At 39.4% G+C, this 25,830-nt stretch overlaps 1 protein-coding gene across 1 annotated transcript in view; it reads left to right on the plus strand.

The window, feature by feature from the left end:
- The window catches only part of snd1 (staphylococcal nuclease and tudor domain containing 1), a 187,762-nt gene that overhangs the window by 98,024 nt on the left and 63,908 nt on the right, over positions 1–25,830 (plus strand). Inside the window, exon 17 of the mRNA XM_008315686.3 lies at positions 19,710–19,898. Coding sequence (XP_008313908.1) covers positions 19,710–19,898 — 189 coding nt within the window. The remainder of the gene's footprint in view (positions 1–19,709; positions 19,899–25,830) is intronic.

Genomic DNA, 25,830 nt, shown 5'->3' on the forward strand with positions numbered 1-25,830 from the left:
CTGTGGCAAACAAAATCAGCTGTGACAGGACTGTGTTATAAAAATGTTATGGACAGTCATGATGTCGTTGTATGTCATGTTTATATAATGAGTATGCTTCAACAGCAGCATCATGCTGTTACCAATATGAAACCGTCAACAGAAAATTTCAAATCATAATCTACATTCCTTGTCTGTCTTAACAATAGTGAATACATTTTTTACTTTTTTTTAAAGACAGGTGACAAAAATAGATGAACAGATACGGCAGATTTAGGGGGATGGGGGGATGGGGCTGGGAGGACCTGGCACCACTGCTTAAAGAAAACCCAGCAGGGGCACTGCAGTGTGTGTGTGTGTTTGTGTACGTGTGTGTTTTCTGTCACCAGTGCCACCACTAATTTCCCTCTGTAATATTCTTCCTCTCGCTCTCTTCCCCCCCTCCGTCCCCTTTGCACTGGAGGATTTTAAAAGCCTAGCAAACTGTGTCTAATCTATGTGCGTAGCCAACACAGCGTCAAATGTTCTGTGCTGGTGTACAGTACCTGCAGCTTCCAACAATAGAACACTCCAGCAGCTGCCTACCCAAGCACGTAGAAGACGATATAGGATGAAGGGGAGTGAAGGTTGAGTGACGGACACACCGGTGCACGCTGACATTATTTTCAAACAACCAGGAATTAGGAGAGCAGTGTGACTCACAGCGCAGATAGCCTGTTGTGGGTTCAAGTAAAAAAAGTATATGCTCCTACATTTTCCTCTCCCCACACACCCTGGTGGACCCATAACACCAGGCGTTGTGACCTTGCTTAAATGTGTTTTCAGTAGCAGGCCAATCAGGGATATCCCCCGGAGGTAGGCTGCAGCTGGGGGCCAGCAGGGTCCCGGCTACGAACGGAGGGGGAAAAAGCAGCAGGCAGCACTTTCTAAATTGAAGTCAATAACACAGCAGTCTATTCTATAAGAGCCAGTCCTCCCACACTGTCCGCTCGCAACCCCTACAAAGAACTGATGGTAGCATGTCGATTGCGTTCTCCAAAATACCAGCATGGCAACGTGTGTTAGTGTGGCTGAGTGCACATGAGATTTAGAAATCATTTTGTTGGTAACGAGCGTGAGGCAATGTTACTCTGCACCATATAGATGTGGATAAATAGGAAGAGTCGCATGTAATGTCTCCTGTAGTATGTATGTAATAGAGCTGTTAGGAAAAAATTAAATTCAGGCTTAAAACTCAGTTTGCATAAACTGATCACCCTTATCTAATTGCATTTTATCTTGATTTTCTTTATTGGTCTTCTCTGAAGACACCTTGCAGGTGACATAATTAATGCATCTATGACAAACTTGCTGGGACAGACTGGCTGTTAATTTGACCATATCCCAGACCAGAATCTAATATTTTTTGCTCCTAGCAAGCAAGTAAAAAAAGCTCACTGTGGCAAAAGAAAACAGCACACACTGTGATTTTTGCTAGCAAGCAAGTAAAAAAAGCTCACCGTGGCAAAAGAAAACAGCACACACTGTGCATCTCTACTCTACAGTATGTGACTTGTGTATTATCAAAAGCCGAAATGCAGCACTTTCCCACCTGCACGTTGCTTGCATTCTGCTGATCCCTCTATGCCTGCTCACTCACACCACCAAGGTGGAAGTTTTGCTCTGGAGGGCTGCATTTGCAGGGTAAACATGTGATCTTTGTCAAACAATGACTTAGTTTACCACCATAAGGAGCTAGGCAGGTTGGTGAGAGTTGTGTGTTTTCCTGCTGGAGTTCTGTGTCTCTTTGCTTTAGTGGTCATTTGTTTGAGTAAATTAAGTCTAAGGCATCCTGAAGACATGCCGTAGGGCTGATCATGCTAACGTCTCGTCTCATTTTAACCTGGATGGATTCAGAGTAATGACCTAATGTTTAACCGTTTAACTGACACAGTGTTATCTTAAATAACGCACTACGATTCTACACAAACTGCAGAAAATGTATTCTAGCTATGTCTTTTCACTATCAGTGAAAATACATACATAAGACCATCTTTCTTTAACTTTACTCGGTGAATCTTTATTGTTCACAAAGTGTGAACCAGTGTTTGGCGGGCCAGATTAAAAAGTCCAGCGTTCCGTATGTGGCCCACGGGCCTTATTTTACCCATGTCTGGACTAGAAGGAAATCCGTGCAGTGATGAACAACATCCAAAGGCCATCAAAAAAAATACTCTGAACTTTGTTTTTTGAACAGCGCCGATGTGTGGTAGACACAAATTGATTTTGGCAAATGCAATTCAACAACACAGATTTCAAATGCCATTAGCCCCATCCTTCAAAAGTGTCTGTATTCTATTTGCAGCCGCTGTATGAAATCTTGCTAATGCTGCCATATCTGAGACACACATGCACATACAGCCTCACTTTGCCTTTAATCCCCTTTTTCATGTTGGCACTTTCACATAGCTTTGGGGGATTAAAAGTAGCATGGTTGGTCTGACCTGAATAGGCCTGGGCGAGGAAATTAGTAACTGGAAAGAGAGTAAGCATCCAGCCGACACAAGGTGAGCTTTGTGCGTGTAGATTGATGTGCAGTAAACTAACAAATAATGTTGATGACTTCCCATATTGGAATGAAATAGGCATGGTTTGTTTGGAAGCTTGAGCTTTTGCTTAGTTTTGCAGAAGCAATTGATTTAAAAAAAAAAAAAAAAATAGATGATCGATTGCAGTTTTAATACACTGTTCCCAGAGAGTTGTGTTTTCTACAGGCAAAAGCAATTTTATGATAAAAGCACATTTACCTTTCAGGTCCTCTGCTCGGCTGGGTTTTAAAGCTCTTCTAAATAAATGGCACTTCTTTGTGTTCGTGTGTGAGAATAATTCTTTCAGGCGGTTGAAGTTTGTTCTGGAGACGGCGTCCCCGCTGTTAGACTTCTCTGCCTCTAACCTGGAATGGCAGGGGCAGAAGGACTGCGCGCACGCGCCGCCGCATGTTGAAACTTAGAGGCCTAATCATTGCTTTTACAGTAAGATCAAATGTTTAAATTTTCCATCGTACCGTCGGGAGAAGGTTAAATGAAGCCTGGAGTTGTTCCTCATTGGAAGGGCTCTTTAAGGATTGTTGTAATTGACACATTAAAAGCCAGCATTGTTCCGTCACTAAGTGCATTTATGTGTTATATGTATATTATATCTTTGCTTTTTTTTTTCTTGTGCTGCCATTATCTACACATGTAATATTTAGCGCCCTATCAGAAATCCCGTGCGTTCCCTTGTTCTAATGTCTCTGTGCTGACATCGGTCTAGATCACTCACACCCTAGTTGTGTTTACTGATCTGTGGCCCAGTTTTTTTTTTTTTTTTTTTTTTTTTTCTGCCATAATAACCAATCGACACCCACCCACCCACCTACACACACACAAACACACACACACACAAACTCACACAGAGGCTTGACACATGGATGAACAGTGGTAATTTCCCCAGGCAGACATTGATTTCACTTTCATTTTCCTGCCACTCATTTTTTTTTGACATGCTGCAGAAAATTACAAGTTTAATCTGAACCCCCTCCCCCCATTTCCATTTTTTTATGTAAGCTGTCGAACAATATAAAACTGATGAAGAAACCTGCTTTGGGAGTTGATATTGACAAACACCCACTTGTTAATTTAAAATTAATTAACTGGCAATTAAAATAGTAGTCAATGAGTTATATCCACTTCAGAAACAGTGATTAAATGAATAAACAATAAAAATCTGAGCTACCTTCAAGCGCTTGGAAACCAAGTGCTTGTTCTCGTGACTGACTCCACTGGTCGCAGAAATGAGTCTGTATGTAAATCTATAAGAAAATCACTGTACTCCAGGCATGATTTACAGCATCAATAAACATATTCCCCAAGAGTTTATGGGCTTAATTGCCACTTTCGGGACTTCAATACATCTCGATGTGCAATTTATGAGTTATGTTCCCATTTAGAGTAAATGGATGATAAAGTGGATGCTGCTCACACCTGCTGTGTAGATGGATTGGAACCCACACGGCCAAGGTTCAAAAGACGACTTGGAATATCAGAAATCAGTCCGAAACGCACAACCAGTAACACAGGATTGTTTCGTGCTAAAAGACGTAATGAACTGTTAGCTTTGCTAACGGCAGGATTAGACTACAAGTGAGTTTTTAGGTTTCTGCAAAACAGAGTGTAATACAGTATATAAAGGAAAACCATTTGGGATGTACTGATGCTAGTATCCGCATGAGGCTGGATAACTAATTCAAATACTTGTACTCCTACTCAAACATTTGCTGATTAACGGCTTTCCATTGTTACCGAGCTGTGTACATTTTGGTGAGAGTTGTGTGTTTTCCTACTGGGTTCTTCTCTTTACTTTTAATCATTTGTTTACTTTAATTGGTGTGTTCTTCTCTTTACTTTATTAATCATTTGTTTACTTTAATTGGTGTATTTGTGTGTTTAAAATAAACACCTGAAGACATGCCGTAGGGCTGATCATGTTGACGTCTCTACTTGGAGGATTCAAAGCTAACGCCCAGTGCGTAACAGTTTGAATGACACTTTGTTTACTGAAAAGCAGGACACAGAATTATGTTTAATTATTCGCTGGTGGTAAAAAAAAAACAAAACAAAAAAAACTCCAGTGAGGTTTAACAAAAACACTGCAGAAAACGTATTTTATCTACAGTATGTCTTCTCAGTATGTATATATATTTTATCTTTGGAAATATATGAGAATACTTCGACTGCCTTTCCCTAACTTTACTCAGTGCATCTTTAATTGCTCAGTATGAACCAGTCAGTTTGTTACAACATTAAAAACACTGCGAGTCAGCCGCGTATGCATCTCTAAAACAGGCGTTGTTGTGTGGAGGTAGCTTTGCGGACTTTACTGTCTAGACGCTTTTCTTCAAGTAGTGGCATTTGTTTTGCCTCTCGGCTTATCCCTGTTACGCCATCCATTTCGCCGGCACGGCTGTACACAGCAATAAATAACCGAATTGATGAAACTACTGAGACACAGTGGTTAGAATTTTCTTTTATGGAAATGATTGAGACTTCCACTTATTCATTCAGTAGGAAAAAAAACACACACACTAGCCTGTAGGCACAGCAATTTATTTCTTAAAAGGTACCCCGTTTGGTATTGAAGTCGTAAGTCTGGAGAGTGAGAGTGTTGAGTTGGCTACAGGATTGTTGTGTCTTGTAGCTCCGTGATACAGGAGCGGCTGTTTCTGCCTTTTGCCTGTGGGCACATTGTTGAAATTGAATTTGACGAGTGGCTGTGCCCCTGTCTGTTTGGAAGCCGGTGTTATCCATCCTATTTGGAAGCACAATTGTCATATTGCACACCTGGTGATGTTAAATGCTCTCCTGAAGGGAACATCTCACTCTTGGCCAGAAATACTGAGCAAACAATTGTACCGAGTGTGTTTTTGACACTTTTCCTCCATTGGGTTTTTTTTTTCCTTTCATGCATTATTAATAGGGTTCCAGGAAAAAGAATTAGGTTTAAACAAACACATTTGTGTTCTGATGTCTAAAATCACCTGTAAATACAGTTTTACTTTTTAGTGTGGTCCTTTAATTGGCCCATATGTGCATCAACATACAGCTGTATTTAAAAGGACAGGAAATGATAGTAAAAAAAAACGCCCATTTTCGGTATGTTTTATGACGCAGCAGAAACCTCGTAGCTGTAATGACGGCACATTTCATGGTCTGGGGTTTGTTTGATGTCTTTCTTCATGTCTTCTCACAAACAACTATCTTTCTGCATGTGCTGTTGAATATTGATTTATTGAGCTGGAAATGAGCAGTAAACCAGAAGCTTTTGCAAACGTGGTTCCTGTACACGATGTCTGGTAGAAATCAGTGTTGGTTTTGTGGTAGTTTAAAAACACTTAAATGCCAACATTTGAGTCAATATTATGAACCAAAAAAGATTAAACTTACTGCATTTAAGTCGACAAAATCTTACTAAAATCAAATTGAATAAAATTTTGATCCTCTGTTGACTAAAATGAAACTAGGATTGAAAGACTAAATCTATTGACTAAAATTACATTAGGACTGTTACAGTTTAGTCGAAAACGCAGCTAGATAATCAAAATACCTTATCTAGAAATCTTACTTAAATCTTTCTCTCTGATGTACTGTGAATTATTAGCGTTCCCACAGGTTTTTAGAGCAAAAATAAAGAAAAGTTGCCAAAAGGTTTAGTTATATTTGACCTCTCATCGTTTCTTACGCCTCTCTACTGTCTCTGCTCTTTCACTCACTCACTCTTTCTCCCCTTTCTCCCTTGTCTCCTCATTACGGAGGTCTTAGAAGGTCCAGTCTTATTTTTGAACCCACCCCCTTCAAATGGCAGGAGAAAAACAGAAAAGCAATGATTGGAGCAAAGTTAGGAGGAGAGTGATAGCAGCTGAGTGTGTCAGATTTGAAACTTTGTTGTGGGCAGGAGGCTAACTTTAGACATCAGCCAAGAGGGATCGTACTTTTCTCTGTCCTGTTTACCAGGCTGTGCTTTTTCACATGCTCTGTAAGAGTCGCTGCAGCTGATACTTTCTTTTCTGCTTGTTATTTTAAAATATTTCTGCATCTTCACAAGGACCTGAATAAATCAGTTCCTTGTCGTTTTGAATTTGGAGTGTGATTTGATGATGTAAGCCTACTGTGAGGCCAACTGCTTTACTTGGACACGTTGACAATATAATGTTTGTAATGTGATGCAGAAAATCCAGTCTGGATCGGTCTTTTACCAAATTCTTTCTGCATTATAAGTCAAGAAACAAAAGTAAAAGGTAAAACAGCTGTTCACACCAGTGAAACTTGCTGCAGTGGGTTACAGATATATTTTGATTGGATATCAGTACAAGTCATAAAAAATTTAAATTGTAGGCCACATTAAATCTAAACACTGTTGTTAACACACCTAATTTGGAGATCCAAGTTATGCAACCCAGTCGGCCAAACTGAGAAATATAACATGCCAAAAATATTTCGTAATCGTGCGCCACAGCTGCTGCAGAGCAATAACTCAACGTACCATTTTTGAAAAGAAAAAAAAAAAAAAAACTACCAGCACAGGTTCCGGATGACTATAATCCCATGTGTTTGACGTCAGGCTGATTAGATTAACGACCACGTTTAGGCTGGGTTTCCGAGTGGTTGAAATATGTTGAAGAAAGAACTTAGAGGACGAATCGCATCTGTAGGGCGAAGCATCATTTGCAGTCCGGCAACAGAGCAGCAGGCCTTGATTCAATCACTTCTGTCTCTCACCTCACTCCCCTGTCTCATTTGCCTCATTTGATGGTCACTTGGCATTTAAGTGATTGAATGTGCAGTGGGGTTGAATCGGGTTGCCAAAACTGGAGAATGATTATGGCATAATTTGTCCCAGGAGGGTTTTTAGACCTCAGAGCTGTAACATTGGTTTCCCTACCATATTTTTCAAGGGACATATAAAAAAAATCTAAATTAAAGCATTCATCACAATAATTAATTAATAAGGTGGTGCACACTCTACATCTAATAATTCAACTGTCCATCCGACCATCCGATTATAGTTGTGGAATGCACAGTTCTTATACATGTTGTAATTTACACACACTGCTGGGAAACGTTTTGGTTCGACAGAAACCCCTTAAACTGAAAATTCATTGTCTCTGCCCAGCACTGGTCTACAACTGACAAACTGACTGACTGTCATCAAATGGATTGCCAAGGACTGTAGAATGATTATTTTTGAGAACAATGATGTCTCTGATGTTTTGAAAGTAACTTTTGAGTGAGTTTTTTTTTTTTGAGAGAGAGAGTTCTAAAATCCACTCTCAAGATCCAGTGTAATGACGCAAATATACGAAACCATTTTTAGTTAAAATGTTACATATTTCTCTCAACTTTTTTTCACGTTAATAATGTTGTTGGTTGGAGAAGGCACAAATAAAAATAGTTCGTATTTGTCTCTGCTCCTGCAAAATATATTTTTAGAAGGGTGATTTTTCTCTTTTAATCATGATTTATTGTGAATAATCCACAGATATCCTGTGATCAATCCTTTGAAATTCATAATATATTCATATATTAGAGGTTGACGTTTTTTGCTATTTGACGCCAGGAATCAGGAACCAGGCTTTTTTGTTGACTTTTGCTCCTCTCGTTGTTTCTACTTCATAACAACATGGAGTCTCTCTTCAGCAGCTCATCTCTAACACTTTTCACACACTCAAAAGCCAACCCCTCTCTGCTTAACAACTCTTCAACCAACCTAGCAACCGGGCACTGCCTCTGCCTCTCGTTTTTGACAAGCACCCTGAAATTGACAAAAAGCCACGCTGAGAAATGCCTCTGTCGGCTCTTTTCCTCCACCATTTTTTCCCCTCTTCCTCTCTCTCTCCCACTCTGTCAGCGCTGGCAAAGACAGAAATGGCTTTTTGAGTGACACAGGCATGGCTACGCCATCCGCTCCGTCAACTAGTGAAAGAGGACATAAAAGGAGGTGAAGATGGATGGTGATGACCTTGGCATGATTGTCCAGCACCCCAGTCTCGCTTTCTGCCGCCAACTTTCCTCGAAGGTCAATGAAGTCCTTGTAGTGTTGATGCCACCACAATGGATGTGGATAATCTGGAATTGTTTCTCTCTATTTCAAATCCTTGTATTGTACCGGCTCGTGAAATCTATTTTGGAGTAAATGGGAATTTGAGCTGCTCTTAGTGAATAATGAACTGCACATTACAATTCCTTTCTTTCTCTGCCCAGGTCTGTTCCCATTTTCACTCATAAGAACATTTTCTTCACGTTGAAGAAAAAGAAATCTAAATTGACTCGAAGTAATTCATTTTTTGATGTTGTCAATCGCTGAGCTCTCCTCATTCTCTGGGCTTTGACAAGCCTCCAGCTGGATTTTTTCCAGTTTTGTTTTTTTCTTTCTTTTTTTTCCCCTCAAAGCTGTCAGCGCTCTGAATGTACAGACAATAATCACGAATTTCCCCCCCAATAAAAAGGCTGTCTTTAGCACAGAACTAACCTGCAGCCACGGAATTACAATCCCTACACCAAACCTTCAATTGACTCATAAAGCTGCAGCAAGTGGAGCCTGATTTAGGAAACGGCTGCTCCTGTGATGGATATGGACTCTTGCTTTTCATTTTTATTTGTTGCCACTTGTTACTTCCATTTATGTGGGAACGGTAAACAGAATTATTTGTTCTGTGTTATTAATGTTGGCTTTCCACATCATGCTCAACGGCCCGGGTGCTATAAAGACTATTTCTGTGGCTTATAATGCAAACACAAACATCAAGTATAGAGAAGGTGCGGATTTTGGAATTGAATGAAATTCTGTCTAATGCAGAAGACGTCATGAAAGTGTTTTGTTTTTCATTTTGAATTAAATGTACACAGTACTTGCGTTTAACATAGGATTGTACCAGTGGAACTGATATCTCATTCACTTTTTCTTCCGGTCCATGTTGACTGTAATAACAGAACATGAACTTCAATAATGAAACACAAAATATATTTATAGGTATTTATTAATATATTTTATTTATATTTATTTATTTATTTATTTATATATATATATATATATATGATAACTAAACAGTCATTATAAATCTACATACTCTTGTAAGCCCAGCTTTTTCAATCTCTACCAAGCTCTATTTTTTTTTCTTCATTTCAGCAGCCACGCATTTTCTGTTGGTTAGGAGTTTTGGCATGGTTTCATGAATATGAATGCTTTTTTAGACTTTTTGGAAAATTGTGGAGAGACACAAGAAAAAACAAATTTTCTTTTGCCGTGAGGCTGCTGTTGTTGCTATCCTTAAGAGTAATTGCAAGGTTATAACCAGGTGTTCTGGGTAAAGCTGTGTGTGTGTAGAATACACACATGATGTAAAACAGCCCTGTCATTTTAAAAGCTAATATCACTTATTGCCCTCTCTAATCACTCCCATGACCCCAAATGAGCTCAGTGTGGCTCGAAGGCTTCCACCAAGCTCTTGCTGCTCCAGGTGTTGATTCAAAGATTTTTGACCGCAGCCCTCCTTGTGACTCCTTGATACCCCTCAAACCCCAAGAAAGGGCACGTCTCTGCTCAGAACACAGTGTACTGATGGGAACACTGTGAAACATTATGTTCAAATCACAGTATTCGTTCCAATGTGTCAGATGTTTTCACAGCTCTCTATCTGCCTTGATCTATTGCAGCTACATTGTGTGGTTAAGAAAGACGAAAATGAAAAGAAAAGCTACTCTAAAGCAATAACTTTCAAAAAGATGTGACATTTGTTTTCAACAGTCATTCAATAACTTAGAGCTCAGTTCAATTGTGTTTTCCCACCTGTTCCCCAACACCAGCCAGTTAAGGAGAATTATATGATATTAGTAATATTACAAATGTAGCTCAATATTCATCGACCGACATGCCATGTCACCCCTCTCCTAGAAATGAGATGGATTGTAGTTATTGCTGTTATTGATTTTAATAACCAGGCTGTTAAAGCCCAATGTGGAGCTTTGTTGGAGCCTAGCAACTTCACGTGAACATTCTGATATTTCTGATTCTTTTTCTATAAAATAATTGTACTACAATTTTAACCCTAATAGGCTTTGCAGAATGTTGCAGTTTCTTTTTGTCACAGGACAGGCAGGATTGAGTTACTGGTCCACAAATTGAGACCATAATGTGTAAAGTGTTGTTCGTAGGATCAGGTCCATCACAACACTATTGATCCAGGAGAGCAGATGGAAGAACACTGACTGATGTAGAGCCCTGTCAGCCATTACATCACCACAGGTCTTGCATTACTCAATGTCACTGACCCTTCCACTGTGTTGGGACCTCCAAGTTCCCCGTGGTAACCTATTTCTTTTTTTACATGTGACGACCGTGGGTTGGGGGGTCGGAAACGACAGGAAAAAAGTAGGTTAACAAAGGTCAGTGAGCATCACAAAGACCCGCAGGTTTCAATCAGGTCCCTTTTATTTCTACACAATACAGCATGACCCCGTTTTCCCATGGTTTCTATGCAAGGTTACAACTACCAATAGAATGGAGTGTAATGTGAAGTAGTGTGTAGACTTTCATTTTCTGAATTGAGTTGACATTTTCAAGGTAAATTCCATTCCATATTTTTGAGTCTTAACCTGAAATATCCAGACAGTTTCTGTTGGCTCAAACCTCCAAGTGGTTGCTCAGGCCATTATTTATTTCTTTAGTTTAATGGTACTCTAGGATATACACGGGCTACAGCTCTGATTGACTTAATATTGACCCGCCTTCTTCTCTCGCTCTCTGTCTTTTGTTGAACTCGCTGGTTTTGTGAATGCTCCATAAGTCTTTCAAAGCCCACCTTTGGAATGTTTAACTCTTTCTGTAGTACCTGTCGCCAGTGCTGGCAGTCACTCAGAATATTGACAGCTGAGAATTGTGGCCTCATTCTTTTGGGTGACGAGAGACAAAAAGATCGGTCTTAAAATGGTGACGACCATTGAACGCCCGTTGGCTCTGCCGTTTTAGTTAATAAATAACCTTAACAAATTTAGCCAACCCAGGTTCTATTCATGGGAACATAAATCATATAGATGTTTTCAAAAACCCACTGCAATGCTCTTTATAAATAAATTTGAAAACAGTGTCAGATGTTTTGTCTTTTGGATTTAAAATGCACACTGCTGATGTGAAATTCTCGTTACTTGCATTTAACATAGGATTGTACCAAGATTGTACTCGTTTATAGGAAATGGTATCGGGACAGTACTAATACCAACACTTTCACTTTTCTGTGTTTTGGAGGTTTGTAATGAAGTTTTTATCTCCATTGAAAACTCTTTAAAAGAGACTTACGTTAGCAAACAGTGTCAATGAGTTAGATTAGTTTTTGTTTTTTTTTCTATAGAAATACCGTACATTTTCTTGATGTTTGATTCTGTCTCTATAGTGTACTTAAAAGATCAAGTTTCTTCTTTCTAAAACAAAAAGTCTCAGTCAAAACAAATCAACAAAAAAAAAAGTAGCACCACTGGCCTCCAGTCTCCAGTGGGAGCATATCCAACCACGTCACGGTGCTCTTGCTCCCCTTTCCATTTATCACTTCACTTTCATTATAATCTAAGCCTGTTCTCACCTGATCTGTCAAAAAAAGTGATGCAGGGCAAACATCAATTACTTATTGATGGGGAGGGGGGACAAAAGCTCATTAATGGGCATCGGGCAGGTTTAATGGTGGGGATCATGCCTCTTTGTCTGACCGTTAATGGCCGTGACCATTGGAGGAGCTGTTTGACTTCTCCCCACCCTGCCACCGACAGACAGCAGCCTACCACTGACAGTGATGCATGGGACCCCCTGAGTCACATTGATCACCCTTGGAGAGTCCATACAGACGTAGGCACACTCACAAACATATTACAGCCCGATGTGCTTGTCATCGTGCTGCTGCCTGCAGCATCGCCCTTCTCAATGGACGCTGATGTCTCTTTTTTTCTTTTCTTTTTTTCATTACTTCTATTAATAGAAATGTGACTTTTGTGGAGAAAGTCCAGACCACAGAACTTGTCAGAACTAACAACACTCCCCTCTAGACTGTGAGACTGTTAATTAATTTCCCTGCAGTACACTCACTGAACATTTCAATTTTTTACTGCACAATGGAAAATCCATTCTGCCAAGTCTAAGGTTTTACCTTCGAATTAATTTTGCATAGAAGCCTCCGTTTGTCCTTCAGTTCTCACCAAACCATATGAATGTTAGTGATTTTCATCTCCGAGGCTTCACTCGATGTACACGTGACAAAACGCTGTCTCTCCTGACCCAGAGGCCTCGCAGCTAATGAACTGACCTAGTTTGGAGCTGGTTGCTTTCACAGGTTTAGCCTTTAGCTGAGAGATTAGCTGTGTTGCTAGCTTGCCAATTCGGGAGCAGTCAATAGCCTGTGCCTACAGGGTACCATGCAAACTGAGGACAACCAATACAGGAGCTTTGCCTCAGCTAACCTTTTTTTGAAGTCTAAATAGTGCACTTTGGCGTTTCTGGTCATACCTGTTGATCTATCAATAGAAAACCATTGAACTGCTTGTTAAATCTTTGGGTGATATGTTTTATTCATGTTGTGAACCGTCGCTCTTTTCTGTAATCTGTGTTAAAAGCAAAAACCCAGAGTTCATAATAGCTTAATAAGTTGACATTTTACCTGCTGTATTTCAGTAATGACTGTATTAAACCCCACTAACGTTCGTTCTTTTTGTGCTATGACTACTAAATGGGTCGTGACTCCGTAGCTCACACGTCTGTTAACTCCGTTTGCAGCTGTTCTCCCCCATGTATTTTTTTTAATTACAGGCCCCATTAACACACTATTTACATCCCTGCCTGGTCCATGCCATTAAGGGATCAATAGCGGTTTGTTTTGGTTTTTTTTTTTTTTTTTTTTTTTTATTTCTTGCTACAAACACACACTCTCTCATGTCAACCTATTTTTCATTGATGGTCTATATCCACAGATTTATACTAATTGTGATGAGCCTTTCACTCTCTGTCTAGTCAAAATCAAAAGTACTTTATTTGTATTCATTATTATATTATATGCACAGTAAACCCACATTTACACTGTGCAATGAAATTCTTATTTACAGGTCGGTACACAATAAATATAAGTCACATCACGCTATATACATGGCAGAACACACTACATACAAGTCAGAACACAAAATACACCAGAAAAAACACAAAATATCCAAGTCGGCATACACTCTATATAAGTCAGAAAACCAAATGTACAAGTCAGAATGGGGATACTGTTTACCCACACACTCCCACATGGAGCTCTTTTATACCAACACATGTTCAATGTGAGGCTATGAACAAATAAATATCTTTTTAATGAGGATTCATTCTTTTTCATCTGTTCGGCCTTGGGTTAACAGCATTTAACTGCTTGTTACACAATCAGATATCAAGTTTATTTTCTGGATTTAACACATGCCCCTGTTTCGTGGCGGTGCTGTGCTGTGCTGTACTACCTTCCATTAGCAACAGTTTATGGACCTAGTAATGGTTTGCACTATTGATAATGGGCTGTGGAATGATTTTTAGAGAGTTACACGCAATAGTGCGCTCACTGGTGCATGTGCTGTTGAAAGAATTTGTGAGTTTATGCGTTGTTTTTTTTTTGTTTTTTTTTCCAATTTTGTCTGAATTATAGCTCAGTTGACTGACACGTTAAATGATCAGCGTGCGGAATATTTACTTGGCTATGTCGATGTCACCCTTTTTGCAAATGGAGTCCATTAACATCGACAGTGAGAGGTAGTGCAATCTTTTCTCTGTTCATTCTTCTTAACACTACTTTATCTTTGTTAATTTTCCAACCAAATACGTGTCAGCAAGATGGAGGATTCACACCAGCTTTCTGCCCTTCAAACACACACCTTCACACACACACAACATTTAGCACATAATCCTCAGATGTTGAAGCATAATTTGAGGTTTTGCATTTTGACAGTAGAGAGATTATGACACGGAAATATTACCAACCTTTCACATTGATGCCCATAAATACTGATTCTTCTTAGTCCTGCCAACGTTGTGTATATATGTATATATGTATATGTGTGTGTGTATGTATATATATATATATGTATGTATGTATGTACTGTATATATGTGTGTGTATATATATATGGGCTTTATACTGTAAAAAGTCATAGTTAGTATTTAAGGACAGCGGTAGATCACTCGGTAGGAACGGGGACTCTCACCTTTAATTCTGTTTAGAGGATCGGTGATGGACCCTGGTCTCTGTGCTAAAAGACGTGATGGACTTGAGCAGAATTACGTTTTCACACAAGAGTGAACTCAGAAGAGTGCTGCTGACCCCTGCGAGCTCAGTTTTTTTTTTCCTAAATCCGCTCCACCTTGAATAGGATGAACTGTCCTCTTCATGTGACATTCATGGCTCTGAATTAAGTATCCAGAGCCATTGATTTTCCTCAAGTGTATAACCAAGGATAGGAATATGAATAAGGCATAGAGATTATCTTATTGGATCCACCAGCTCTCGCATTCAACAGCACAAGTGAGAAGAGCTTAGTTGTATTTCTCTCATCATTCAAGGAAGAACGTGCAAAAACAACAACTCTCCTAATTTTCCTCCCATGTTCAGTTTGATTGAACGTCTCATGCTGCCTGATGAGCTCAACTTTTCTCGTCTAATTCCCCCGACATTCACAGTATTTCTTACACAAGTCTGTCCGCCTTCCTGCTTTGTTTGTTCTCTCCGATTCTTAAATCAACAAATATGACTGAGGTGTTTTGAGGAAAATATGCCCATATCCCAAACGTTTGGGTATATTTTTAGTTTGCCATATGCTGTGTACTGTCATAAGGTACATTTTGCAAACACACAGCCAGATTCATGAATCAGTCGAACACTCAATCTCTTCACTGAAATGCATGAAAGTTCGTGCACTCAAGTCCAAAAATATTCTCTCCCGCATCACTTGATTTGCCTGTTTGAAGCATTTGATATTTTCACTTTACAGATGTGTATGTGCAGACATGAATAAAGGCCCAAGTCTCCAGCTATAAAAGCAGCCGCCTCCATGTGGTTTAATGAAAATAGATGCAGAAGTGCCAACATGTCTGCGTCTGCCATCCTATTTTCTTACTGTTCACTGTTCACATTTGCACTTAAGTGTGATTTCCAACAAGCACACACAAAGTCACCTCTCTTCTTATATGTCACTTGGACACAAGCACCATCAATCATGGATCGGTCATCAATCATACAGAACAATGTGTTTGTTTATTACATCCAATCACAGAAAGTTGTAGTTTGACTTCGGAGGTTTTGCCAACTAAGATCTGTCTTAAGTATTGACAGATCTGCTCTCTAATAGTTGATGAGTCACTGATTGACAGAATGAGTCAGACTCCCTGCTAGATATAATACTAGGGCGATCAAAGCAAGTTTCTCTTGCCCCAAAACAGAGGTTTAATTTAATGTGGTAGAAATGCTGTGGTGAAAAAGTAGCTTCCTTTGGGTATGTAGAACTTCTAAACCCAAAGTCTACATTTTCAGTTGCTGTGTGGTATTTATTGAACCATGAGTTTGCTGTTTGGCTCTCTGAGTATCAGTAAAATTAAAAACGATTTTCTCTTACTGATTCACAGAGAGGTTGAGCTTGAGGGAGAGTTGCCTTTTCAGAATAATTCACTAATTATTTCAGACAAATTGAGCAAACACAAACAAGGTGTAAACATTCAAGTTTAAAACTTCAGCATCCCAATCCCAATTGATATCAGAATCTTTCACTAAGCCTCACACGAACAAGCATTTCAGGTCCAGAGAAATGACTCTCAAATGGAGGCCAGCGGCCTTTTTAGGTCATTAATTATATATTTATCTCCAGCATTCCTTTTTGAGGCAGAACTTAAAATGTTTCCAACCTGAGCCTTCTGTTCTACCTCATTGATTTTTTTACTGGTCAGAAATGGGTACACAAAACAAGCGCACCCTGCTTATTCATGCGTTTACCTTCTACACTCCAGGTTTTCAAATAATGTTTTCTTTGCCTTTAGTGATTAAAAAAGACATACCAATCCCCTGTGTATTTGCAACTGCAGACCCAGTGTTTTTTTTTTCTTTCCGTCTTTGACATGAAGTCTCACCTACCACAGGTTCTGTTTTTCTTTTTATCTTTCAAACAGCTGAGTGAATTAAATCTGCTGCAGTAAAAAGTGCCCACGGGCCAGGTTCCACTTCACTGCTACCAAATGGTTTTGTCTTTTTGTGTTTGTGACTGACTGCACACGTGTTTGGGTTTGCACATAGACACACGCACACATGGGCCCTCTGTGTTCATGTTATATGCCTTTTTATTCTTTCTTCCAACCTCTGTGTCAACTCGGTCCCGGCATTTATGAGATTACTGGAGCCCGTTTGTGTTCCAGCGGGAGCCATCTTGGCTCAAAGTAGTCCTCCGTCGGGAGCCATCTGGGCTCTACTCAACATTTCCTCACCACATTTTGACCATAGCTTTTAACTTAAAGGAGAGAAGTGCCACAGATTCCAGTAATGTTTATAAAACTCTACAACTTAGTCCGATTGTGTTAATGATTTCGGTGGTATTTCAGCTGCACAAAGAACAATTCCCGTGGCAGTGTCATATATTACTGGGAAAAAATAGATGGTTGAGCACTATTTATAAAATCCACTGTTCATTCAGAGTAAAAGAAAAGCCAAATTATTTATCTTGTTTGAAAGTGGGGGAGGCTGACACCTAATTTATCAGAGTAATGTTATGTGTTTACTATAAAAAACTAAATCGAATGATTCAGCTACAGTAGCTGCAGAAAGAAAAAATGCGTATTGAAAACAACATTGGCAATCGTAGAATATTGTACAAATGAGTTTCGCTCAGTCATCACTCGTTAAACTGTTGTGACCGTGGATTTAAAACCTCTTTAGATGCTCCTATTGTACCATTAGAACTGCCTCTGGATCCCACTTATATTTTTGATATGATGCATAGCCGTCCTCACACCCTGGATATTTTCAGTTAAATATGAATATATCTTCACTGCAGTTTTCACTGACACTAATAGTGACTTATTCCTTTACATTGTAATGACTCTACTCTTGTTACTCCTCAAAATTGAGCTAAATGTTAGTGCCTCTAAATGAACAATTATCAGCTTGGCCCAGGGCGTAAAAAGTCCATTCACGGTGTATTTCATCTTTAGTGTGGATGTTTAACCCTGAGTGATTGCAGCCAGTTAAATGTGATGTTGCTTTTCGATCTGCTGTTTGTATTACTTAAATTCCCCATAGTTTTATTATTATTCGTTGTCAATGTGGCAGTCATTTCTCTCTGTTTTAATGGCAGAGTAATTTTTTTATATCTTCCATAAATAATTTAGAAGCTTCAACCAAAAGGTAAAGAGCACCGGCTGATGGCACCTTAATGTTGCCACCATTTTAATGTCAAATTTCATATTTCGGTGTAATGGAAGCAGAGCTGACCTGTGCTGCTGTGTGACTTTTTTTCCCCACTTAATGCTTACTGCACATGACATTCATGTCACAGCTTCATGGTCTGAACAATTGAATTTTCCCTCAAGCAACTCCTAAACTGCAGAATACTCTTCTCCAGAGCGCACAACCGAACAGAATCTGAAAAGTCGTCCGTCTCAGAGCAAGACTCTTATCCTGTTACCCCTTATTAGTAAGATTCTTGTCATAAAGAAGGTATTATTCTCCAGGGTCAGTTTTTTATGCTGATAATATTTTTTTAATCTTTCAGAAAACATAGATTTCTAGATAAAAAAAATCTCACTAGCTTTCGGAATGTTTTTGATGAAAGTGTATTTTTCAGGCTTTGCTTGTCATGATTTTTTGAGCCATATTCTAAACCAGTGGTTCTTAACCTTGTTGGAGGTACTGAACCCCTCCAGTTTCATATGAGCATTCACCGAACCCTTCGGTGATGGACAAGCAGGGGGCGTGTCATCACAAATCATATGAGTCGGGTGTGTGTCTCGACCTCCGTCGAACCCCTGAGACTGACTCATCGAACCTCAGGGCTTCGATCAAACCCAGGTTAAGAACCACTGTTCTAAACCAAGCTAACCTGACTGCTGAGAATGTGATCTCTATGTTAAGAGCCCATCTTTACTGGACTCCCTCCTTACGAGTATTGCATGTTATGTGGTAATGATTTTATGTTTTCATCAAAGCGTATGTTTATATTTAGCTGTGCGCCAGAATGCGCCATTGCTACAGAGTTGAATCGGAACTTCATGTCTTTGAGGATTAGTGATGCCAGAATGCGCCACTGCTACAGAGTTAAATCGGAACTTCATGTCTTTGAGGATTACTACAACAGTTTAAATGCATCAGTTTGCAATTTTTTTTTTTTTTTGCTTAATAATAGAGCAGATTATTCATTCATTAATAAAAGCTCTCAACTTTAGCTGAGAACAAGGCAGAGCAGTTTACAAACTTAATTCCCTTCAGATTTCCCTTGTGGCTGCAGGGCTAAGCAGCCCAGAGTCTTAATCGCTTGACTTCTTCCTATCTCTTCAACACACCTGCCCTCTCCATTTCTTGCTGACTGCAGCGTGAGAGTAGGATAAAATCAATTGATTTTTTTTCCCCCTCCCCTTCTTTCCCTGGTCGTCCATCACTTATGAAACAAAATGCAATGAATAGATAATTAGCCTGAATAGGCAGAATTTGGTTACAGTCCATTGTGGGCAATGTTGTGTGTTTTTTTTTTCCCTCCTTTGTCAGCAGGGTTAGCTTTTTCAGTGCCCTCATTTTGAAGAAATTGCAACTTGGCTGCCACTAATTGCAAACGCCTTAAAGTGCACAAAAAGTACATGACAATATTTAGAGTCTTAATTACTTTGAAGTGCAAAACAGATGTATATTCACTTCCACTGTTTTTGCAGACATGGATTTTACAGCAGAGGATTATCGATGGTAATGACAAACTTGCCTCTGTGTTCACAAATACCAGCGGTCCGTTGGGTATACATTTTGTTCTGTGTGTGCTGCGTTATCATTCGAGAACTCTCAGGGACGTATTGATTAAGAACAGTGTTGACTTCTTGGACGACTCCATTCACATCATCACTGAAGCCTAATGGTGGAATCAGAACATTGAGCAGTCTCTTATTTCTCCTTTTTTCTCTCTTATTCTGCTCCAGGTGGAAGTTGAAGTGGAGAGCATGGACAAAGCGGGGAACTTCATTGGGTGGCTGCACATCGAAGGTGTGAATCTGTCGGTGGCACTGGTTGAAAATGCCCTTTCCAAGGTCCACTTTACGGCCGAGCGCAGTGCCTACTACAAGACCCTGGTATCAGCAGAGGACACGTGCCGAGAGAAAAAAGAAAAGGTAGGATCCCAAAACATATGTTTAAAAAAAATGTACTGCTATTGCTGCTGCAGTTGTCCTGAATACCACTTTGTACAAACCAATACAAGTACAGGTATTTTTATTTGTGTACTTGCACACTGAGTACTGATACTGACAGTTCTTTAGGTTGGCTTTTAATAAATATGGACTGAACTGGGAGGCAGTGTTATATAGGTGACACTGCTGGGTTATATAGTGATCTGCAGTGTGTCGGTGTGAAGTCTTTTTCTATGTAAAATTGTACACACAAGTTTCAACAAAAAATCTACTTGGTGAGGTGTAAAGAGTATATGAATTTGCTCGATACCAGTACTGGCTTTGGTTTCGGGGAATCCTGAATGGCTGCTGATGTCAAGGAAAGTAGAAGGGAAATCCAGAAGGAATGTGTTCCTAACACCTACTATCTAAAAACAGATGTTTCCAAGCTAACATCAGTTTTTACACATTTAAGATTCACTTGATCATCCAGATTTCTGTTCACCTTCAACATCAGCTCTTTCCTTCTAGTAGTTCATTATTAGAGGTAAAGATGCAGTGGGCTCCAGTAAAGTCTCTTTAAAACAAAAGGGAGAAACGATAAAAAGCAAGTTTATCCTGAAGGAGGCACACAAATATATTCATTAAATGGTCGGCGACCAGATGCTTCCTTTGGCAGCACTTGTCCCCCATTCTAACAGCATGGGAACCATGCACTCTTATAAAGTTTCACACATTGCCCTTGACAAAGATGAAGCCCCACCCCCCTCCCCTTTGCAGGCCGGGCAGCCAATGAGTACATATGAAAATGTGACCTTTAGCTCCCAACGCTTAAAAAAAAAGAAAAGAAATTATATGCCGGTCTATAAAAATGTATGGAAAGAATAGCACCCATTGGAATATTCAGCTGAATGTCCTTTGTGATAATGAAATATAAGATCAAGTAAAATTATATGAACAGTCAATACCTGCAGTTAAAGCTGCAGTATTGTGAAAAAGCTCCATATGGGGCAGTGAAAAGCCACAGATCTGCGGCTATCATCAAAGCTTTCTTTCCTCAATGGGAGTTCTTTGATGGATGGAGGCTTCGCTCACACTGATACTCATCTTGCCCTGTATTTTCATTAAGGCTCCGCTACTCACCCCCGCCAGATGCATGAAGTGCCTGGCCAGCTGTCATGCTTGTCCTCCTTCTCTCTGTCTTTGTTACTTACTTCTTTTACCACTTCACCCTCTCTCGTCTTCCTTCTATTTTATCTACTCCTACATATTCGGGTCCTCCAGGAACAACGGATTCTTTCTCTGTCCGTGGAGAAGTGATGTATGGCAGGAGCCCGGCAGCGTCTGTATTCTCTTCTTCATTGGAATCTATCATGTTAGTCGCGAGCGTGTTTCCACTCATCTTTCTTGCTTGTCTGACTTTTGACTCCTCTTTTGTCATTGAGATACTCTCCGTGTCTTTCACAATTATGAAAGATGAGCCAAAGATCAAAGTGCAGAGCAGGAGTGCCATCGTTTGGGACAATTTTGCAAACAGCGAGAGCAGAGAGCAGTTAACATGTCCTTGGTTTGTTAGCACTACAACAAAAGCCTTGTTTTTGAAAACTGTTTTTTTTTTTTTTTCCAAAATTTAAAATCTCTCTTTACTCGTACCCTACGCCGTAAGCTATCGCATTAAACTACTACGGTAAACACAATTCAGACGACAGCCGAGATAGTTGCTTGGTTGGAGGTGTTTGTTTTCTGCCCCCAAATGAGTCATATGTCAGAGACATGTTATTCACACAAGGCAACATCACGAATTGGGATAAATTCTTCAAAATGTAAACAACTTACATAACATACCAATATTTGTCAATTTGTTTATTATTATTATTGTTTATAATTATTATATATATTATTATCAATGTTTATTATTTTGTTGCAATGGTCAATTAGTAGCTAGCGCTGTTGCCTAAAAAGCAGACAGTTGTAGATTCCATATCTGTAGTGTAAATGATTGGTACGTTTACTGTTAAGAAAAAATATATAAATAATAAATATATACATTTGGTGTGAATGCACAATGACACCAAATATATAAAGAAATCACATGTTCGGCTTTTGCATTTTCATTATGTTCTTTTTGGCTTAGTGTGTTTACTGTTGGTCTAATGTTGGTGACGAACTTTGGTAACTACATATTTACTGAAGTTGCAACTTCAGTCTCTCTGTGGATGCGCGTGTGGGTGTATGTGTGTTGGTGGAAACCAGTGCAACATGGAGGCACATGAGGTGGGAACTGCTGTTCTAATTAACCCACAGAGATGTCCACAGAAAAGCTGAGATTGTGGCTTTTTCTGCCGTGGCGTTCTCTTTTGAACTGGCTGATTTTATGAAGACCTGGGGTAGAAGGGGCCAGATCACATCTCCACCCCCTCCCTTCTCTCCCAGTTTTCCCCATTGCCCTAAGCAGAATCACTGTGTCCGGTGACCCTTAGAGAAAACAGACACACTCACACCGACCAAACATTTATAGAAACCTGTGTTCAGGTGGTCCACCAGGGGATTCTGGATATAGCAGAGGGGTTAGGAACTTGCTGGAGTAGTATCCTGAACCAAAACTGCTTAGTTGAAGTGGCTTAACCGAATATTGTGCCCCAGTCAGACCAATAGAAAATAAGACAAGTGTTCTAAATGAAAAATTCCATAGTGCTTGTAGATGAGCCTCTTCCAAAGCTCTGTGTATTTCAGTCTTACCTTTCAATGTTTTTGGAAGCTTTGGCACAAAAAAAAACTATTTATCCTAAACACAAAGTCTCAAATTGTATGAAAACATTTTTAATTCTACTCCTACTCTTAGTCTCAAATTGTATGCAAACATTTTTAATTCTACTCCTACTCTTGTACTCTGTTTCTGACTTTGTTTACACAGATTTCATATCATCTTTACTTCTCAGCTCAGGATTTTGTTTAAACTCGTTTTGCATTATCTTCACAGTTGCTGCCAAGTTAAACTCTTGTACATTTAGCTTAAATCTTTCGGCAGGCTTTACGTCACATGCCCGTATTTATTTGAACCCTCAGGGGTGAAAGAAAGGAACTCAATAGCTGCTTTCCAGGCATCTCTGTAAACATCAACGGTTGCAATGCGCTACTTTCTGTCGCCGAATTTTTGACAGCTCATCGCAGTTATTCATATCATGTTCCAGTATTCCCATGCTGCAACTGAGATAAATAACTCTGACAAGATAGCATCGCTTTTAAGTGGATTGGGAGCAGAGAGTTTGACTGGAGAGGTATTGGAATTAATTAACTACGAAACCTGAAAAAGTGGGGGATGTCAATATTTTAGTGACGCCCAATGCTTTTCTTTTTTCTTTTTTTTTTTTCTCCAAAAAACATGGCATCAAATACTTAGGAAAGAGAGTGTGGCTTTCACAGGGTAATAGTTGTGGTTTAGGGAAGTTCATTTATTTGTGTTTCTGTATAATAGTATTGTTATTAAGGCAACCATTTGATAGATACAACAGTGTAACTCTGTTGGATTGAAAAAAAACCATTGTGTTCATTAGTTGTTCAGTTCTGAACAGGTGATTCAACATCTGTTCGCTGATTAATAAACAGAGTGCTCACTGTTGGGTATTTTTTTCTGTAATTACCCAACCTTAAATGGGATTAACACACTCCTTTGGGTCTTCGATTTAAAGCAGGCTGCTTGAAACTGGGTGAGTAGACGAGTCCAATAGAAAAAAAAAAAGGGTCATGACGGCCTTTTTTAATGGTGACTCTGACTTGCATCATTGGTTCTCCCTCTCTGTTCTCCTTCATCTAATATTTATTGGAAACATTTATTTCATTCTCTTGTTAAATGTCCTATTTTTGGTGCGTTTCAATGGCGTCATTTCAAAAAAATTTAGGATGACTATTAGATTTGAGACAGACTGTGTCATAGAGATCACTTATTTACAATTAGGCTGTTTACTTTTTGTCGGGAACTAGCGGCACAGTACTGTAATTGCATTTTCTTGAAGTCGTTTCACGTCTGATCAGAGAATTAACGTGGTCTTGTTGGCAGTTTAAAAGCTAGCACCTGGATATGGTTGACATGTCAGGTCTCATTCAAGTAGCTACTTGTGGGTTCCTTGACAAACGTACAAAAGGCTTCTTCAGAACTGACTTGTCTTAATGACTATCTTCAGAACTAAAGCAGCCCATTTTGGCACTTAAGAACCACCTGGTTAAAAGATAAAACACTTGAGCCTTAGAACTAAGGAACCCACCTGAGGACTACTAAGTGATGTTTGTAAGTACTATACCCTGGGTGACTCCACTCATCATCGACATGGACAAACTGGAATATTTACCAATGAATATGTCTGAATCCGATGTAATCCGGTTTCTTCATCTATTCTAAATAGAATAGGTATACAGTCGATAACAATCCATTACTGTAGGCTGTGCTGTTTGGCAGTTCTCTGCCACATTTACACCATTTGCAGAGGGAACAAAATAATTTCCTAATCTGTGCTGCATTTTTTTGACCTGCCAATCAACACTATTCTTTGAATCACTGGAAGCAGCACCAGTTTGACATTGAGCTTGTTGACATGTCCTTGGTTGAGCCTGATTGAAGTACATAATCCTGTTTCAGCTTTCTCTTTTTTGGGGGGGTTGGAAATCAGAGTTGCAAGTCCTGCTGATGAGATTGACACTTCTCCCAGAAGCGTGTGTACAAAAGTATACATTAACACATGGCTCAGGCCAATCATTTTTTTTGTACCACAAAGCAGAACACAGCCCTGGAATTTGCTGTGATTGGCTGACCAGCGTTGTAAGCATGTCCTCGTATAATGGTGTGATGCAATTTTTTGCCCCTTTTTACACTTTACTTGCCTGCAGCTCATGCTTTCCAGCGCCTTGCAAACCAAGCACCAGAATCAACTGAAAAGTCCCAACACAATCTTTTTTTAATCATGATTACCACCGTTTTTTGTTTTTTTTTTTTTTTTATGGTAAGCATAATATTGACATCTCCCGGGCCCCCTGTCTACTGTGTGCCCTCTCAGCAGTCAGCACATACACTAGCAGACCCTGCGGAATGAAACATGCTGTGGTTGAATCAAGGTAATTGGGCTTTTAGAAAAGCTAATAGGTTTGTATCTCAGTTTGAACTAAAGTGAAATAACCTCTGGTAGACGGTTTAATAATTAGCAGTGTTTCTATTTTTACGTTTTTTTTCCCCCGTTTCCTTTTCAGTGCTACCACTTAAATCCTTATTCTCCCATGTCTCGTGTCATACATGTTCATGTTTGGTTTACATCCACCACCATCTGTCTTCTATTTGACAGAACTTCTTTAAGCCGCCAAGCCATTGAATTTCCGTCTTTGTCCTTTCCTATTTTCTCGCTATTTTTCATCCCCGGACCTATGGCAGTTAACAGACATTATTCCCCAAAAACAATGACTGTGATCAATATCAAATTAGCTCGACCTACTTCAATTTAGAAACAGATTCATTTGTCACTTCCTGCTTCTTACAAAACCTGCTGGTACTACTGTGTCTCTCTTCAATTCAACCACAGTCTCACTGCTTTTGTTTTTTTTTTTCTATTTCAATTTTCTTAATAATTTGGACTGGTAAAAAATTGAAACTCGAACTCTATCAGAGTCAAATAAGACATTCCGTCTATGCAGCTCACTGCCTCTATCATTGTCTTAGGATTTGACAAATGGAGGCTGTATTTATGAGGAAAGGAAATAATGACCTGGACTCCAATCATTAAGATATTACATCAGCTAATTAACATCTGGGATTTTAAACACTTTGATGATTCCTGCGCAAATTTATCAGATCATTTCTGTAAAAGACTTTCTTTTTTTTTCAACTCTCTTGACGTTCACTGAGTAGTTTTCCTCTCCTTGTCTTTTTCCTCTTGCTGCTTTCTATTTAAAT

This window comes from Cynoglossus semilaevis, chromosome 8, assembly GCF_000523025.1.
Source record: "Cynoglossus semilaevis isolate Cse_v1.0 chromosome 8, Cse_v1.0, whole genome shotgun sequence".
NCBI lineage: Eukaryota > Metazoa > Chordata > Actinopteri > Pleuronectiformes > Cynoglossidae > Cynoglossus > Cynoglossus semilaevis.